The 20,043-nt window shown below is 41.2% G+C and overlaps 1 protein-coding gene across 1 annotated transcript; it reads right to left on the reverse strand.

The window, feature by feature from the left end:
* Nucleotides 1-14,164: 14,164 nt before the first annotated feature.
* On the reverse strand, nt 14,165-18,183 carry tmem208 (transmembrane protein 208). Its single transcript, XM_008404623.3, has 6 exons — nt 17,998-18,183; nt 16,503-16,598; nt 15,300-15,359; nt 15,066-15,202; nt 14,892-14,976; nt 14,165-14,803 (listed from the first exon to the last, which is right to left on the reverse strand). Exons 1-6 carry the CDS (start codon nt 18,001-18,003, stop codon nt 14,666-14,668), a joined length of 522 nt encoding a protein of 173 aa, XP_008402845.1. The 5' UTR covers nt 18,004-18,183; the 3' UTR covers nt 14,165-14,665.
* Between the last annotated feature and the right edge of the window lie 1,860 nt (nt 18,184-20,043).

A 20,043-nucleotide genomic window follows, 5' to 3' on the forward strand; every position in this document is an offset into this window, starting at 1 on the left:
TGCATGTATTGGCATCACGTTGTCAGCAATCTGGTGTGTTTTAAAAAATAACTTACAGTAGCATTTGCCATAAGACTACACACTGTTTATATTATGCAAACAGACATATTAAAGTCTTAATGGGAATAACTGAGAAGCCAGTTCAATTTCTCGGTGGGATATTTCTTTTAAATCGTTTTCTCAATGAAGTATGAAGGGATACAGAGACGAGTAGGACTCAGAGTAGAGGGAACCCTATAGGAAATAGAATTTGAGCTTGATTTTTAGATTACGACTTGTCCCCTTCACATTGAGCTACAAATTAATAAAAAGGTCTTACTACAAGCAGAGACAATGAAAAAATGTAGCGCTCTAAATAGTTTACCACTGTCATGCATAATTGCAATTTGTCCTGACAATTGCTTCCCAAAAGTCACGTGTTAAGCATAAACATTAGGAGATCAATCATTTTCAATTTCCTTCTGAGGTGTTAGCGATAAAACGCAAACATCGTGCTTTTACTTTGAAACTCCAACCACCGTGACTTCCGTGTGTCTCTGTCTGCTTTGACTCTCTCTCTCTCGCTCTCCGTGTCTCTCTCTCCGGGCCCCAGAGGAAAGCTCTGGAGCCATTGGTTGATTCCCGCCATCATGTGCCAGTCTAGACACTTTGGCGGCTCGGAGCTGCTCTGATTGTTGCGCAAACACGGTTTCAAGTTTCTTAACTCTTAAAGACGCAACATCCCGCTTTGCTGAGCTCACCCTGGAAGTGCTCGGCAGCTAAATATCACATCAAATCCCCAGAGAACTCAAGAAAACTGTATGCAAACGCATTTGAATAAATACATAAATGGCATATATTTGTATTTACACAATTGGACCCTGTTTAATAATGTGTAATTATAAACTATATATATATATATATATATATATATATATATAAATTTGGTGCCCATCTCCACCAAATCTCCAGCAATAATTGGGAAATAGTCAGGGTTACCAGTCCATTGCAGAGCAACAGAGATACACATAGGAAAACCAACCATGCACACACACACACACTCACATAAGGACAATTTAGAGAGACCATTTAACCTTATAGTCATGTTTTTGTACTGTGGGAGGAAGCTGGAATAACTGGAAAAAACCCATATGGGAAAACATGTAAACTCCATGCTGAAAGACCCCAGGCTGGGATTCAAACCAAAGACCTTGTTGCTGTGATTGGCTTCCTGCTGCTGTGCAAATTTATAAAAATAAAATAAAAAAAGGAAGAAGAAGAATAAATAGATTAAAAAAAAACAAGATGAAAGCTTTTTTTATAAAACACAACAAATAAAATGTTTATTGAAGGTTTTACAGGGAAAGTTCATCCAGAATCTTTTTTTTATGTGCTCAATAACGCAATCATTTAAAAATGTGACATCATCAGCACTTATTCGATGCCGTCACACAAGGAATCTGCTAAAGTGAGTTGTCTGGTGTCACAGGCTAGGAGGTCCTTCTGGACATGTTGAGAAGTTCCTGTATCAGACTCTTGACCTCAGATTGCTGCTAATGGTAAGGATAAGCAACCTGGATTTAAACCGGGGGTTATAGGATTTCAACCAGCAAGTTCACGGCGTGTTTCTGTGCCAACATGACTGCTCCCACAGATCTCCTCCGTCAGCCTCCGACCGGCGGAGAAGGTTGGGGGTCAGCATGTGTGGACAGGGAGACCATCTAGACCTCGTGTCAAAAGCCTTTACTCCATGTCATGCATACGTGCTGTGCACGATCTGCGACTATGTGAGGTTCCAGGCCTGTGGGAGGGAGGGTCAAGTTACAATGGGAGAGGGTGTATTGGAGAGTGCGGCTTCACTGGGCACCTGTTCAAAATGTGCTCCCCCGTGTAACTCAATCGGATGCTGAGATGCAGAGAGGCTAAGGAGAAGCGTGTGGGACGAGCTTTCTGCATGTTTCAGTGTCTACAGAGATCACACTGAGGTCAGAGCGGACACCAGAAATTTCATTTATAGCTCTCAAAATGTATTAATACACCAAGGAATTTGGTATTTGTGAGAGTTAATCCTTACATAATATAGATTACCATCCATATGTCCGTAAGGGGGAGGAAGAGCTTTCTAACTTTTGTTATTTCGGGTACAAGTGTAGAGTTAGTGCAGAAGTGTTCAGGTTTAAAAGTAATCTTTTAGTTTTACAAACATGCTTATTCAGACTGGAAGCAACATTTAACATCTTGGAGTGACACAGTCAGATTCCTGATTTATATCTCATAGATAATTTGTGAAGCTAATCTCCAAAAATTGTCATAATATCAATGGAAAACATTCTAAAAGTCAGTTGTGATGCCAGTGAAGTTTTCTGCTGAATGAGGGTGATATGAATAATTTTACATAAAGCTCTGTTTTCTCACACTTTTCAAGGTATGACCAATTACATTGTGGTACAATTAAAAATAACAGCATTGGCAGCAACGACTGTGTACTGGATTTGTCTGTGCCTTTTAAATGTGTCGTAAATGAGAAACGTTATAAAAGAGGTCGTAATGAGCGCTGCTCTTTGTGAAGCAGAGTTATATATTGATATCGTAAAAAAGAAAAACAGAACAAAATAAATGAGATGTGAGAAACACCTTAAAAGTTGAACACAGCTACTTTGCAGGAAAACAGTCCTGAGTACGAATCCAGGACGGGGATTGAAGAAGACTGATTATTAGACTTGCTGGCGGAAATATGCTTTGGATTAACAATCCGCTGAAAGCGTCTGGTAAATGCCAGCAGCCTTTTGTTATTTTAAATCTTATGGCATTTTTTGGACGTTCATGCATTCATGTAAGCTTTTGGTGTTTGGAAAAAGAAGCAATTCCCACAGCAGCACAGATTTCCCACCACACTTACCAGTGAGAGGCATACTTCCCCACACATTCATCCTTTGTTTTATACTGAACCCCTCTGGTGTTTTGCTCCTGTAAAACTCGATGTTAGCTTCATTTGATCAAAGTCTCAGTAAAAGTTTATGAACTGCCCATAATTAAGTTTGTAGTGGTAATGCAGATAAGGGCTTTGCTAAGAGGGGAAAAAAGCCTTTAGGTCACATCATATTAAGACTTTTTTCACTCATCTTTTAACAGGATCTTGGATGTTTTTGAACGGCGGACGGTGCCGTGTGAGTGGGCTCTCTCTCAGTTGTTGACAATGAGGACACAAAAATGGGAGTCTTTAAAATAATCTGACCCAGACCATCAGTGGCCATTACTCTGACTGCATTAGCCAAATAAAAGCATGTTGGTTGCTTTTGTCGGTGTGTGTGATTGTTAAGAGCGTGGGAAGAGGTGTGTCGGCGGCGGTGGTGTTAAAGGTTGGTGGGAGAGTAGACAGGGTGTCCGGCACCAAACCACCTCCCAAAATAAACCTCCGTCCCTGCGTCTCTGTGTCTGTCCAGCGGCAGACCTGTGGGCTCCCACAGCAGCGTCAGAACCGGCGGCGGCAGCAGCAGGGGCAGCAGCAGCAGCAGAGGAGTCTGGGTCCACGGCGGCCCGTCACAGGAACTACATGTCATCGGCTTCATCGCTCCCTAATGGCTATGCTGCACCAGAGATATGGCAGACAGCGTGCTGCCCCGCCAAGGCGGCAGTTTATTCTGCTCTCACACACGCATGCATGCATACATAAACATTCAGGCCCGCACAAACTCCAGCTGCCCACTCCCAGCCACTTACAGAGCAGCACTGGAGAGACTGGGAGGCCCCGTTATGAAAACAGTCCGGGGTGCTGGAGATAATGCCGGACCAGACCTTTGGAGTCAGGCCAGGCTGCCCTCTTAATCTGATGTCTGTAGGAATCCCTGCACACAATCACTGCCAACAGTCACTGACATTACCCAGCTACCTCATTTATCTCTCTCTCTGCCTCTTTCCAGCTAAAAGGGACTAGCCAGCGTTTAAATAAAAGGCACAGGCCTGCAGAAACCACTAGAATATAGTAAACTAACATATAAAGACTGCCTACTGTATTATACCTGATAATTTGCTAGTTAATGCATATAGCAAATCAGCCTGTGGCAGCAATTCGGGGTATTTTAGGCATCTGAAAGTGATGAACACACTTTTTAGATTCACAGAGAGCATCAGAGGATTTAGGTGACTTTGAACATGGTTGTTTGTGACAGATGTGGTGTCCGAGTATTTCAGATGCTACTGACCTGCTAAGATTTACAAACCTTTTTATCGTTTACTGAGAATGATACAAAATAGGGAAAAGAGGGAAATAGCATATTGCTGAATGTTGGAGGCATTTAAAACGTTAAAAGGGCAACCGCATCTTAGTCCCTCCAGCGTGTCCTGGGTCTTCCATGGCCAGACCATGGCCTCGGATTTGGAGGCACTGAGCCTCATCCCGCCCTCTTCACACTCGGCCGCGAACCGCTCCAGTGAGAGCTGCAGATCACGGTCTGATGAAGCCAACAGGACCACATCATCCGCAAAAAGCAGAGATGTGATCCTAAAGCCACCAAAACGGATCCCCTCAACACCTCGACTGCGCCTAGAAATTCTGTCCATGAACGTAATGAACAGAATCGGTGACAAAGGGCAGCCTTGGCGGAGTCCCACTCTCACCGGAAACGAGCCCGACTTACTGCCGGCAATGCGGACAGTAAGCCAACATTTCAGAAAATACAACATCTAAGACTCTGACACCGGTCATACAGGGACCTGACAGGCCGTATCAAAGGGCCCGGTACCCCATACTCCTGGAGAAACCCCCACAAGGCCCCCCTGGGGACACAGTCAAACGCCTTCTCCAAGTCCACAAAACACATGTAGACTGGTTGGGCGAACTTCCATGCACCCTCCAGGACCCTGCTGAGGGTGTAGAGCTGGTCCAGTGTTCCACGACCAGGATGAAAACCACACTGCTCTTCCTGAATCCGAGGTTCGACTATCCAACGGACCCTCCTCTCCAGGACCCCTGAATAGACCTTACCAGGCAGGCTTAAGAGTGTGACCCCCCTGTAATTGGAGCACACCCTCCGGTCCCCCTTTTTAAACAGGGGGACCACCACCCCAGTCTGCCAATCCAGGGGAACTGCCCCCGATGTCCATGCGATATTGCAGAGTCGCGTGAGTCAACACAACCCTACAACATCCAGAGCCTTAAGGAACTCCAGGCGGATCTCATCCACCAGGAGCCCAGCCACCGAAGAGCTTTTCAGAATGCACAACATGGGAATACTGGGCTACAGCAGCAGAAGACTAAACCGATTGACTTTTGTCAGATAAGAACAGTAAAACGTTGCTTCGTCGAGTGAGTCTTAATAAACTTTATTTAAAAAGGGACAATGTCCATCTCAAACTAAATGTCACCATTTGATGTGCTGTTAAAAGTTTATAGCAAAAGCTAATTCACGTCCGCAGTCCCTTGACTGTTGGAGGAGAATGTGTGAACAGGAATCTCAGCATCGTTGTTTGTTTCTATTAACTTTATTAAACCTTTGTGCAACTATTCCATATTTTCTTGTTCACTAAAGGGAGATTTATGCACTATACCTGACCCTGGACTGGCCCACTGCAGGACTGAAGCCCGGGTTCAGGTGACCGTCCTCAGATCCCTGTAGAGGCTCAGGGTCACCACAGAGTGTTATGGATTGTGATGTTGATCTGTTAAATATCCTGCTGCAGGAGGAGAATAGTACATGACTGTCCGACTCTCCCTGCAGACACTCAAGATAGCAGGACAGCCAGAGATATGACTTGCACCAATTATGTTGCAGGTCAAAGTACCTCCATTCATAAAGCAATCACAGCTTTAACGTTCATTTAATCTCTTATTGTTCCCTCATGCAACTTCTAGGATTTGTGATGTTTCTCCAACAATTAATTTGTCTAACCGGTAAAATTAAATCAGTCTAATCTGAGGTAGATAGTTGAATTTTGCTAGTTTAACTGCTTTACTATGAAGTTGGCAATATGTGGACAGATATTAGACAAAATAGTAGCAAAAAAATGAAACAAAATAAAATAAAAATAATACATCTTGCTACTCAGGAGGAAAAATTATGTTGAAAATTTATGATACTGTAAACTAATATCTACCTGGAGGTATGGTGTTGTATGACCTTTCCATACACTAACAAAGTAGATGTAAAAGTGCTGATCTTCTCTCATCAGGAGGCCATTTACCTTCAACTGAACAAACTTCTCACCTTGATAAAGTGAAAGTCAAGGACCTGAAGTTTCCTCGATAACATTTCTCTGCTCTAAACACAGACGTCAACATCTGCTGGACTCTGGCACCAGAGGAGACACATCAAACCTCTCTTGGCTTTGAAACTGAACCCGTCTAACCTTTCAATGAAATCCCATACCTTTTTTTTTTTTTTCTGCCGGTGCCCACATTATTTATTTTTCTTGCTCTGTCTTTGCTGCTTTGACTCTTGCGCTCGCCACTGGGTCTGAACGGGCTGCTGACTGCACTAGTTGGGTCATTAATCACTCGTCTCCTCGCTGTACTCTGTTCTGAGAAACAGAGTCCCTAATTAATGGAAAGCACTTTGCGACAGAACACACAAGTTTCCTGGAAATTAACCATTAATCTACACTTCCATTATACATGTGCTGTAATAGCATGAGGTGGGTGGGGATGGAAGGGCTCGAATGGTGGAAAAGCGCGATCACGGGGCACAAATTTGGAAAGTCTTATTGCATAAAGACGCGTTCGAGGACTCATTGACACGCAGCTGAATGCTTGACGCTGAGTCAACACGGCATTTGAGTCTGACTGAAAACATTTGGGATTCTCGTGATAAAGTCTGTCGCATGCGACGGCAGGCGATGCAGACTTATTGTTTTGTTTTCACACAGAGCATTAAAATGACTTGCTCATGTTCCATCAGGAAATTATTATCATCGGAAGGATCAGATTTCTCTACTGAACTCTACTGAAGTGGAGATTATTTGGTAGATTCCTCTTGATTGTATATCCTGTTAGACTTAATGGACATTGTGAAGCTCGACGATAGCCTCCCTTATCAAGTCGATCGTTGGAGACGCTGCTGGAAAACATGTTTGCTTGGCTGTGTGCAGATGGGGCCTCCTGATGAGCTGTGTTGCATGCCACTTTCTGCTATCTTCTCTTGTTTGTCTATTGCCCATATTTGGGTGTGTTGTGAATGAAAACAAACAGCAAGGCAAACGCAAAAGCAGCTTGGAAACACAGACAAAGCCAACATTTCAGAAAATACAACATCTAATACTGATGTTTTATGACAATCACAGTTACGTAAAGTTATCATCTCTCTGATGAAGCACAGACCCTGGTTTTGCCAGCTCAATGAAAGAAACACACACACACACCCGCACACGCACGTGCACACACACACACCTATTTTACTGCATCACAGTCACGTCCCATGTTCATACACTATATCCCCATGTCATGTTTTCCCTTCCTGGGAATGTATCAGAATCATGCACCTTTTAGGGTCCTCATAAACTGGGTCCCAGTTGGGTGAGTGCCAACGTTGTGTGACATGATATTTGTGCATTTGTTTACTTTCACAGCATTGTAGTTTGTTTAGACTTCAATGGGGGGGGGAACAGAACTGAAGAAAACGTGGAAGGAAGCGGGGCAAAAACAAAGGAAGAGGAAGGGAACCCGCTGCGATGGAGACTGTCCGTCACTGATCCTTGTTCAGCGGGAGTCATGCAGGCTCTGGCGCCACTCGCACTACTGAAGCCTGCAGTCATCCACTGACTCACTTTTATTTATTTTTTTGCCCAATGAAACATCAAACAGCTAAAAAGTAAAAAAAAAAAAAAAAAAAATGATTGGAGGGAGGATTGCTGTGTGGCTTTTGAAACTAAATCATTTCCCGATCGAGGATAAGTTGTATTTTGCATCAAATCAGTGGATGATTTGAAGTGAGGAGAGAACAGCAGAAGATGGATAAAGGGAAACAAAGATCACTAAGATGAATCAAATAAAGTTCTAGCTCTCTGGTAGGCTGTTGCCTTGCAGAAAGCAATTCCTAAATTCAACCTAAATCTGAAGGAGCCCAGATTTTTAATTCAAATATATTGAAGCAGGGATGCATCTGAAAGTCACTCTATAGTTCCTGCACTGGCAGATAAAGTCCCCCCATCTTTCAGTCTTTTCAGGATTTGACACTTTGAAAAATCCTCATTACCATGAGGATTTTTTGGTGGCATTTGTGGCGACGAGCAGTGCTCAGTGTTTTCCAAACGTGAGGGACAAAAAAGTTACATTATTGACCCGTCAGGTGAGCTTTTTGCAGCGGTGTGTCACTTTCCCATGCAGATGTCTGATAAAGAACCAGGACAACAGCTGCTGTGTGTGGTCTCTTCAAATGGTTTAAGTGGCAATCACAATGTTTAGCTTTTTGTGTAGGCCAGCTCTATTCATTAATGATGAATTTAGCTAAAATTTCTGTGATGTCCTGTGAGTTGAGAACCATTTTGTTCCCTACTCCTGACTGATACTTTTCTGTCATCCTTTTCTTGTTCGATGCTGGGAGTGTTTTGTTTTTATTTGCCCTCATGTTGTAACTGTGGCAGGAATGTTGATGAAACAGGGACCTTCCAGACACATCTAATCATCTTGCACCCAGGTGATCTCTGCTTCACATCACTTAGCTGGATTTCTGTTTTAATTTGGTCAGTCACTTTAAATTGGATCAATATTTATGCAATCACTTACTATATGCTGCAGACTTTGAATTCATTAGTTGTGTTTCCATTTAACATAAAATTGCACAAATTAAACACAAAAATACATTTGCTTAACGGAAACATGCTAACTTTGAAAAAACTTTTTTTCGACAAAGTTTTGCCAGATGTTTTCCATCTGTATTGAAATAGAAAATTGCAATTGTAACACTTTTTTCGCATCACCCGAGTCATGTGATCAACGGCCGGATGTTACTACTAATAAAGTTAAAAACTACGAAGGAGAAGACAGGAAATAGTCGGAGGACGATGGTTATTTTTTTGTTTTTGGATAATGCGAGGCTGGCTCCACCAGAGCTCTCACAGCATTGCACAGTTCATAAAAAGTTCTGTCTGTCATTGGAAGGTATTGCTTACATCTGTCGCCGCCAGAGGCAGTCCTATCCAGAGCGCCTACATCAGAAACCGCCATTGGTCACTACCATTATTTGTAATGACTTACAGCGTGAAGAAGCTTATTCAATTGTGATTTTAATTTCATTTCCTGTTTAGTGGAATTTTGTTTTTTTTTGAAAACAGCCGAATATCCACAAAGACTTTTGCACATTTGTAATTGTTACTGAGCTGTTAACATCCACTTGTAAAGAAAAATGTTCACTATTTATGTACAAAAGTTCCAATTATATTGGTCGCAGTTTATTTACATTATAGTGCGTGTTTCAGTTAACCCCGACACTGCTAACAGTAGTTTATTTTAAGCTGCTCACCACTTTTATCTCTATGAAAAATGTCTCAAAGAAACCAAACTGGTTAATAACAAACTTGGTGATCTTCATCAAAGGGTGTATTCTATCCATTTTTAGCTCACCATGAAACATAAAAGATGCACTAGACACAATTTTCACCTTTACGGCCTTTTGGGATTGCTTCACCTCATATTCGCCTTGCTCGAACAGTAGCAGACATTTTAACCAGCAGCAGTTAAACAGGAATAGATCGTTTTCAACAAGGTGTTTACACGCCACCATTAAATTCATCATTATGCACGCCGCAGTTCCATATTTACAGATGAATTTATGTTTTCGAAAGGCGAATGGCGGCGCCTGGTGTTGAGGTGTGATTTGATTTATTGAATTCACCTATATTTAACTGTGGCATGCATGATGAGATTTCAGATGTGTCGTTTTGTGGCTTTATTGATCTGCATTCAGTTTTGCGGTGGTGACAAGCAGCAGCAGGTGACAGCCTGGCAGCGGGACGAAGTGAGACGTTTAGCAGAGGTGACAATCCCCTAATCCCCAAGAGGGTGGAGCGTTTGCCACCAAGACTTAAGCTCAAAATGTCTCCATCACTTCACAGGACATTACGCTGACTTCAGTAAATTCCCTCCAGACATAACTGTGGCCATAAAAGTGACCTGCCTCTCTCTAAACAAAGCGCTCACCTTAAAACTTAAGAGGCTCGTTCTGTTTCTTTTTTTTGTTTTGTTTTTTCTCAGGTTGCCACAGAGTTACTGCAAACAGATGCATGTCCTCTAAACAAGAGTTAAACAAGCAGGCACACACACGCACACATTCACCCACCCACACTCAGGAGTCAAATGCTGCAGGAATTCTTGACAGCTTCCTTTTAAGGCTCCGGCCAGAGCTGTGAACGCTGGCCGGCCGGTGTCATCTTTGAGCCGGATGATGACGATTCTAGAAATAGTGAGGAGAAAGTGGATCACCATCTGCTGGGTTTTGGTCTTTTAAAGGGCTTTCTTTGAATCGAAGAAACCGGTTTGAGCACGAGCGCCGCTTCGCTGCAACCCATACGGCGCGCAGTGGGTGGGTCGGTTTAGACAAAACAAGGCCCAAAAAACAGAGTCCAGCTGAAGGACCCTAGAAGGACACCCACGGCTCTGCCAAACACACTCCGAGGCGCTCCGGTTCTGTTTACGCAGCGCGGGCTGAACGTTCAAGGGGACGCTCTCGGCATTGCATGTAATTGCTTGTGATTCTCCCTCTGGACTTCAAAGACTGGGATTGCTGGGGGTTCAAAGGTCAAAGGCTCGACTGTCGCCCAAATGCCCTCCAATTTCCTGTTTTGTCTGATTCGGCAAAGTCCAAGGGGATCCGCAAAGGGAATATTTGCGTTTTGTTGGACCCAGACAAAGAGATGTATTTCAATTGTCCTAAGTGTCTTCTTTTAATCTCAGCCCAGATGATTCTCAACGTGCCAGCATTCATTTTCACTTTTAAAGCCACACCTACAGCTCTGTCGTTGGGGTTTGTTTTCTCCCCAAGCTTCGCAAACTAAGCAGGGAAAAAGGAATGCAACTCCGACTCCCTCATTTCATGTTGTCGGGATGAACCGGGTTTTATCGCCACTGTAAACAAAGACCTCGCCCAAGCAACACAGAGATTCCTCCGTGAAGCGCATTATTGTAAGAAATACTTCGGAGGGCAGTTGACATAAACAGCAACATTGCACATTGCTGCACATGCTTTTCCCGATCACGGAGAACATATGCGGGGGTTTTGTGTGTTTGGGAGAGTGTGCAGGGAGGGCAGAGGTGGGGGGAAGACGGGTTACATGCAAGTGAGTGGCCCCAGGTCTAAATTACACTGCAGCATGGTCCATCTCAAAGCCCACATCTGGGATTGGCCCTGACAACTGGATGCAGAGCTGCTCTAATTTTGGCTACTTTGTTTATAACCCTATAATAGAGACAGTATAGGACCGCAAGGCTGGGACGAAGGAGGGAAAAGACGCAGGAAAACAAGGAGAAGGCATTTTGGGAGCTCTTCAGGGAATATGGGCGTAAATGTATAGAGTTAGCAGAAAGGGGATCTGCTTAGATTTCTGCACTGGATAAAAGCAAAGGTTTTTGTTTTGTCCTCGCACCGTGCCAGAGACTCGGCGCTAAAAAACACGGCAGGTTTTAGCTTGTTGAGCAAATTTGCAGTTTTATTGGGAGTAGACCGGAGCTTTACCGGCCCACTGGCTCTCTTTGGAGCTGCGGCTTAATCACTCGATTCACTTTGTCAACAGTGGATACACAGAGCAACTCAGAGGAGGCAGCGTTTTGCCTCGAGGATAAGGCTAAAGTCACTGGGCGAAAACGGAAGCTGCACTGAGAGGTTTAACATATCTTCAGTATTTAGGGATTAAGCTGTCATCTGCGCATTTATCTGTCAGTCCCAGCGACTAATCCTAAATGGGCGAGCAGTTTCAAGAGCCGCTGAGTGTTGACTTATGAGTGTTTTGAAGTGTTGCAGCTACTGCCATTAAATGTGACGCTCCAATTAATAATCATTTCTGACAGATTTTGTCTGCACGCCGCGTGGAAAACCCACTAAAGCTGTCTGCTCATTCAGGAGGCCGCGGCACTTCAAGCTTAATGGCAAGTGGGAGATTATTGCTGATTCGACTATTGACGAACAATCAGCAGAAGATTTTTTTTTTTTTTTTTGAGGAGAATAAATCAAATCGCGTCACGCTGCACTGAAAACCAAAAATCTCTCCGACCCAACAGAGCCATGGAGACGCAGCTGAGAACAATCAGAGGAGAGTCTCAGGCAATCCGAAACCAATTCCCCCGGCCTCGCACTTCAACAAAACCGAATTTATGAATCGTATATTGATGTTTATTAATAGCTACAACTGAAACCAGATATTTGCGCAAACTGTACAAACATAACCCTTTTTTCTTTGTTTTCTGGCTTTCCAACGTTAAACCAGACAAAGTCTTTCCTGCTCGGGTTGGGTTACATTGCCAACATTACCTCCTAAATGTCTAAATAATGAGAGAATTTTTTTAAGACAATGTTTAACTTCCTTCAGATTCATAAGTTTACATACTATTCATTAGTGGTTGTACAGAATTGCTTTGTAAGCTGCATGATTTCTTCTTTACGTGTTCATTTCCTGGAATTTTGGCCCATTTTCCCTGAAAGAACTGGTGCAACTGGGTCAGGTTTGTGGGTTCACTTTCAGCTCTGCCTGAAAGGTTTTTTTTTTTTTTCCATCAGACTGATATGAAACATTAATTTTGTTGTCTTTCAGTAACTTAACATCTAACTTGGCAGTATGTTTTGGGTGATTGTCAGTTTTGAAGACCCAACTGTGGCTAAGCTTCCTGTTCCCGGCAGATATCTTGATATGTTGCTTCGATATCTCAGCATTTTCTTCATGCACCAACCCTTCCTTTAGCACAATAACCCCACGACATGACGCTTCCAGCCTTTCGTTACACCACAGGATTTCTCTCCACTATCAAAGTGGAATCTGGCTTCCTTTGGAGTAATTGCTTCTTCCTCTCTGAGTGGTTTTTCAGCCTATGTTGGTACAACCAGCATCTTCTCATGATCTTATTGCTTTGCTTCGATGTTGATCATCACAGTTCACGTGATGGACATCTGGAAATTGTAATCCAGGATCAAACCCGATTGAAGGAGCTCCACAATCCTCTCTCCAACATCGTGGCTGGTTTGTTTTTATTTCTCCATGACGTCACACAGAGAAGCAGTGCGTGTGAGGTGTGGCCCCATTTCAAATCAAATGTTGTGAATTAGCACATCAGAGTATATTTCATGGTCGGCGGTGACCGAGTCAGACATGAACTCCAATGAATACCTTCATGTTCTATGGGGTCAAATGTTACGCCGTCTGTCCATTAACATGACAACAAACGCAGCAGCTAGTCTGCAACAGGACGGCGCAAAGATTCGACGTTTAAACGTTAAGCAAACTGAAATCCTGCTGTGGGACATTCGGGGAACTTTGCAAAAACGAAAAGTTTGAAAACCTCAGTGACTCACTGAAGAAAAGTGGAGCAAAATCTCCTCCACAAGGATGCTGAAAACTAACTGCATCTGGTTCTGCGGTAAAACTAGTTATTTTCTTCTGTTTGTACTTCATTTTTGTTTAACAAAGAACAGGACAGTGGAAATTATTTGTGCACTTTTCTGGTTGCATTTAAAGAACTTAAGGAGCTTCAGAAAAAACCTGGAATTTAAAAAGGTGCACTTTTGTTTTACCTTTTGTTATTATTGTGCATTATATTTGAACTCTTCAAAGAGGAGATTATCATACAATAGAGGGAAAATCTATTTCATCAAACCACATTGAGGTGGATGGTTGGGTGTGTTGCTCCTGCCTCAGAAGGTTTGACCATAACCTCTTCAAAGAACTGGATGTACTGGTCACCAAAAAGTTTTGTAGATTCGGTTTCTAAGCAACAAATTAATATGAAATAGGAAATACAAGAATAATAGTCCCTTTAGTTTATCTAAAAGAAATGGTGTCCTGTATATGTACCTAACAATATATTACACACCGGAATGAAAACACTTTTGTTGTGTTTATTCATGAATAGTATGAAATATGTAAACTCATTTTGGAGAACTCTAACTAAAAACGTTTTTTAACCTTTTTAGAAAAACATTTTTTTAAGTCACTGCAGTTTTAATTCATTCTTGCGTTTTGCAGCTCTTCTGTCATAAAAAACTCACAAACACACACGGAGACCTTTTATTGCAAAGTTGTTCTCATTCTCTTATTAAGGCTTTCGAGTTTGATTTTGTGACAATACAGAGATTGTTACAGAGGACTTAAAAACAAGGAAAACTAAAATTAAAATGAAAGACATGACATTACAAGTTTGTTTTGGACAGTGGTGTGGAACAAAAAAAAAAAAGAGAGAGATCAGCAGGGGGTGGCGGCATGAAAGCATCTGCAAGAGCTAAACTCGTAAATCTTGTCATGAAGACAAATGCGATTTGGACGGAGGCATCATCTAAATAGGGAACATTTCATTTCATAATTTAGGGAGAAAATTTGATTACGTGAGAAAGCGGAAAGAAAACAAACACAGAAAACAAGATTCCACTGTATCCGATTTCTACTGGATTTAACGTAATAACAAAAAAATTTCTTCCTGCATAACTTACGAGTTCCCCGCTTTCTGTATATTAGATTGTGTTGTGTATAAAAATACTGCTCAGTCTGCTCCGCAGCATCAGAACCGCTTCACCTGTCTGCGCTCTTGCCTCCTCTGCTTTTTCTCATTCACCTCCTCCGGCGCCGAGGGGTTTTCTGCCATAAACCAGGGACCCAAAAAGTTCACCCAAAGCAGGTGAAGAGCCCGAGCCGGGGCCTGAAACACACACGCAAAGATGTTATCAGGGAATAAAGCATCAGAAATGGTACGAATTTTCTTGACACCTTCTGGAAAATGTTCTCACCAGCAGCCAAAGGTACCAGAAATAAGCAGAGAGGGTGCTAAGCACTTGAACGATGGCAGTGAGCAAGATTACATCTTTTAGGTGCCTAAAACCAAAAAAGAAGAAAACAGCAGAAATTATCATCTCACAAACACTAACACTGTAACTTATCTACTATATTAAATAAAAACTTACTCTGCCATTCCCTGCTCCATGTTTAGGTCTATTCCTCCATCCAGCAGACTCCCGTCCTCAGCAAACGCGGGCTTGGCCATGGCCGACATGGAGCGGTAGCTCCCAACGTACACGGCGAGAGCGAACAGCAGCAGCAGCTTCAGGAAGCAAGCGTGTGTATGCGTGACAAGTTCAGACCCAAGAAATACAACAAGATGTGCTTTGACAGTTTAGGAGAAGCTTGAATTGACTCACCCAGGTCCAAAAGGTGGAGGAACTGTAGAAAACTAAAAAATTCACAGCGGCATATATTGCCTGCAGGAGAAATTTGATTAGTTGTGAGGAAACTTGCCAAAAACGGGGCAATGTTTTTTGTTCTCGTTAAACAGCGAGTGATAGTTTTCTATTAAAGACCTCTGATAGGGCAGAATGTCTGATCGTCGCCATGATTCGTCCAATCAAATACGAGGCACTTCATACGTGACCAATCAGTGTCCTAAAATAATTATTGTACATTTCTGCTTCAAAACTGACTTTTCCACTTAGAGGTATTCAAAAGTAAGAAACTTAAGTCACATGATAAACTGGAAATTATCTTCTATTGTTTACATTAGTGCAACAGGTATTTTATATACTGAATGGAAAAAAAGCAACTCTGCAATAGACTTAACAGGAATCAGCTTAATTTATCAAAATGAAAACTTTTTTTTTCTCTTCAATTTCTTTTTAGTATTTTTGTGATCTGGTAAAACCTTACATATCACATTGAACCTGAAGGTCTCCCAAACAGAGGGTTTTGGATCCATTTTTATCTAACCCAGGAAAATTGTTCCTTTAATTCAGACACTCAGATAACAGCACCAGGGGATACCACCAATATTTTTTCATAGCAATCTTATGGCTTAAGCTGTTTTTTAATAAAATGCCAGAATGTGATCGGAGTCTTCTCTGGCTGTACGGAGCATACACTAACATTGAACTGCTTCTACCCTACCTGTGGCTGTGCACTGCCGCTCAGCGGGCAGAGAGAAGCTTTCTAGTTTCTACCCTTTTCTCCCCATTCGGAAATACTTCCTGGCGCAAAAAAAAAGAAGAACACCAACAGAGAACTAAAGGAGCTTTAACCATCTCGCTTCTTCAAACGTGCAGTTTGACTAACATCAGCTAGTTTTTCATACTGTTGCCTTCCCAATATAATTTTGCAAGTCGTGTTTTTTTTTTGCCTAACTTATGTTTTGGCTTGTAAGAAAGAGTATGAAAGGAGTCTTAAATCGATCTGAACTTTGATTGTGACACTAATAATCTACCTGTTCTTTTTGACAATTGCAAAACAAAGCCAATTCTAAAAATGACATCAATTAATAGGATCTTTTCTGCAGAAAGACCAAGATGAATGTGTGTGTGTGTGTGTGTGTGTGTGTGTGTGTGTGTGTGTGTGTGTGTGTGTGCGTGTCTCACATTTGCTCCCAGGATGACTCTGGTGTAGAACTTGAGCGTCGCCTCGTTCTCCTCATAGATCTGCTTCTTTCCTTTTGTTCCAACTTTACCTTTGGGCTTCATGAGAAAACACAGAGAGCTCGGTGAGCAATGAGAAGCAGCTCCCAATCTGAACAAAACAAGTCAATCCATCCAAATCCAATCCAAACAACAAATGCAAAATAATCACTTTAATCACAGACTTCCTGCCTTCTGAAGGAATCGCTTATCAAAATATAGACAGCAGTATTAGTTGCTTTCTCCTCCGATTTCTCTTTCAGCATCAGTTGAGCTGAAGCTTTTAAGAGTTGCAGCCAGTCAAAAGTATTTCCTTACATTTAAATTAGTTGTTGTCCATTAAATCATGTTCTTCACAGCCTGATGACACCTTCTGCAATTTCACATTTTGTCATTTTACAAACACAAACTTCAATTTATTTTTACTTAACTGTATGTGACAGACTAACAGAGTTGTGCTCCATGGTTAGGCAGAATGAAAATTATACACGATCTTTCTTTCTTTTTTGCAAATAGAAATCTGAAAAGTGAGTGCGCCATGCATTTATATTTCAGTCACCTTCAGAGCTCTTCTGATCAGTAAAAAAAAAAAAACCTGTGTGTAATCCTAATTGACGGAACAACTAGTGGAAAAGATAGTCAAAATAATCCCAACAATGCTGTCGGTTTTGGGGGGGTTAAAACATCACTAATTGAAGAAAATTAAAATTAATAACATGATAAGAAATTTCTCATGATAAATGATAAGATACTTGGGAGGTCTGAACACAAATATATATATATATATATATATATATATATATATATATATATAATTATTTCTATAAAAATCTGTAAACATCCTTTACACAATCATGTATAAATCCCAATTAAGCAAATTTCGAGATGTTTACAAAACAACATTTGAAAAATACTTTCAGAAGATACTGTACTTCCTTTTCTTTTGAACTCTGGATAATCTGGAAGGTTTTATAAGGTGTGGGGAATCGATACATGGATCTCAGGCTGTAACAAAGTATCAGGGAATAACATTTAAATTTGCATCTTTGATATAGCTAATTTTTGCTTTTGTCTTAATGCAAAACTGGTTCGTGTTTACATTTGAATGCCTTTTTAAAGGTCTAAATATACCATAAGTGGGTTGTCTGTAAAAAATATATATATATATATATATATATATATATATATATATATATATATATATATATATACATATATTCAAATGATTAAAAAAAATGTGGAAGGATTTAAACTGGCACCAAAAGCAAACTGTTTCATACAGAACTTCCTGTTCTGGGTTGAACCTGAAAAAGAAACTAAAACGTGCTGTTATGACGTTTCCGTCGCCTGCGATGGTTTTGTTATGCCAGAAGGACCAACTACAGTCAGTCCATGCGGATATGAACCACCGTCCCAGCTTCAGTCACTGCTTTCAGATCAAACTGTCTCCTTCTCTCACCGCCATTCCCTCCGCTCGTCTCTGCTGAGGATCTCCTCCACTGCGTCGTCTCTGTCATGGACCTCACTCCGGCCGCCGCTTCTCCCCGTTATTCTACCGGCATAAAATAATCAGACCCTGAGGTTTCTGTCTAGTAAAATCCTTTAGAAACACATCAGCACTCAGGGCTTCGGAGAAGGAAACACTTCCGGCGCATGAATATGTCGTTGCAAGAGGCGAGTGCAGCCATAGTGCAGCTATGAGAACATGAAGTGATGCTGCCACCTGCTGATCGGAAGGTATATTCGTCAGTAATGAAGAGGCGGGGAAAAAAGAGCAATTTATGCCTTTTGAACTGCTTTTACACAGTGCACCGCAAGGGGTTTTCACTTTTTTTTTTTCAAACAGTCTTTTCCTTCATTTCTGTTTTGGAGAGGTCAGTAGGATTAGGTGGAGAGTATCAGCCTTTAGATTCTCAGTCGGACTCTGATCTGGACGTTTGACCAAAACACACAAATGTGCTTTTATCTAAACTATTTAATTGTTCCTCTGGCTGTGTTTGTGCTGCTGGAAGGTGAACCTCCAAACTAGTTTCTTATATCTTCTAACATGTTACTCTGAAGAGGTTTCTGGCCCTAATAAAGAAAGTTGTCCACACAGTATGATGCTGCCTCCACGGTGTTTCACAGTGGGGATTGTGTGTTTCAGTTGATGCACCTGTGCTAGTTTTCTACTCCACATAACTTTGTGAATGTATAGATCAAGCGTTCAGCTTAGGTTTATCTCGCAGAACACATTGCTGTGTCTGCTGTGTCATGACTTGCAGTCAACTGCTAATAAGACTTCTAGGACTTTTGCAAACCATGAACTATTTTACTTTTGCACAGCATAATAGAGAATGTTTTTTTTTTGTTTATTCTTGTGAAAGACACCAAGTTTAGCTACAGATGGAAAATGTAGCTCGCTACTGTTTGCATTGTTTAATCTGATGATACTGTACAACAGGTTTGCATTAATAATGCATCAGAGATCAAGAACAAGTTTATTTTAAACAATTTGAAGTGAAACTAGAACTTTTGAATCACTAGTTGCACAGAAAATATTTTATGAGTCTGGACGTTTGCATATTTTACTTTAAAGAGATACAGTGTAGTAATTTTCAATATTGTTTCTCAAAATTCTACTAAGAACTTTTTTTTCTGGGACTTTTAATCAATGTAATAGGCACAATCTGGTCCTACATGATAAAGTAATGCACTACTTTGTAAAATCACAAATTACCTGATTAAATTCATTTCATAGAAAGATAACAATTGGTTTTTGATCAAAAGCAGACCTGTAGAATCAATAAACCATTTAAACAGAACCTGACTGGAGACAGGAAGTAGTTTGAATGATCTCAAAAGCAACACATTATATCCAAATGGATTACAAAGTCATTGACATCTATCATGTAACAAGACTGTTTCTCAGGCCTTGGAAATGAACCAAAGTGAGAGTTTTTATCCACATATAGACAAAAAACATCAAACAGTCTCAGGAGTGGCCTTCCTACCAAAATCTTTCCATAAGGAAGTCCGAGGAAAAGTTCAAAGACCTAAAACAGTTCTGACAAAAAGGAATTGTTATATGTATATATATGTTGTTGTTTTTTTCAAGTCCCATCTCATATACAGTATGCCTAAAACTTTGGAGAACATATTTTGTAGACTGAAAAGACAAACATGGAACTTTTGGAAGATTTACATCTTGTTATATCTAGTGTAAAATAAACACAGCAGCAAAGAAAAGAAGAGTTCATAAGTATACGAATAATAATTCATTATAGCGAAATGCTCTGATTGAATCCATGTGTTTAGTATTTTTGAAATTTACTGTAACAACGTGATGCTGGTCAGATTATATTTCTAATTGTGTTTGCAATAAGTCAAAAACAAGAACCAGCTAACAGAAAACATTTTCAAGATTTAAATGTGTTAAAAAGTAACTGTGACCCTTAATAGCGAGTCAAAACACCTTATTTACGCCACAATGCAATCTTATCTAATCAAAGAAACTGGAAGGTTC

This window comes from Poecilia reticulata, chromosome 3 (assembly GCF_904066995.2).
Source record: "Poecilia reticulata chromosome 3, P_reticulata-male-v2, whole genome shotgun sequence".
NCBI classification, from domain to species: domain Eukaryota; kingdom Metazoa; phylum Chordata; class Actinopteri; order Cyprinodontiformes; family Poeciliidae; genus Poecilia; species Poecilia reticulata.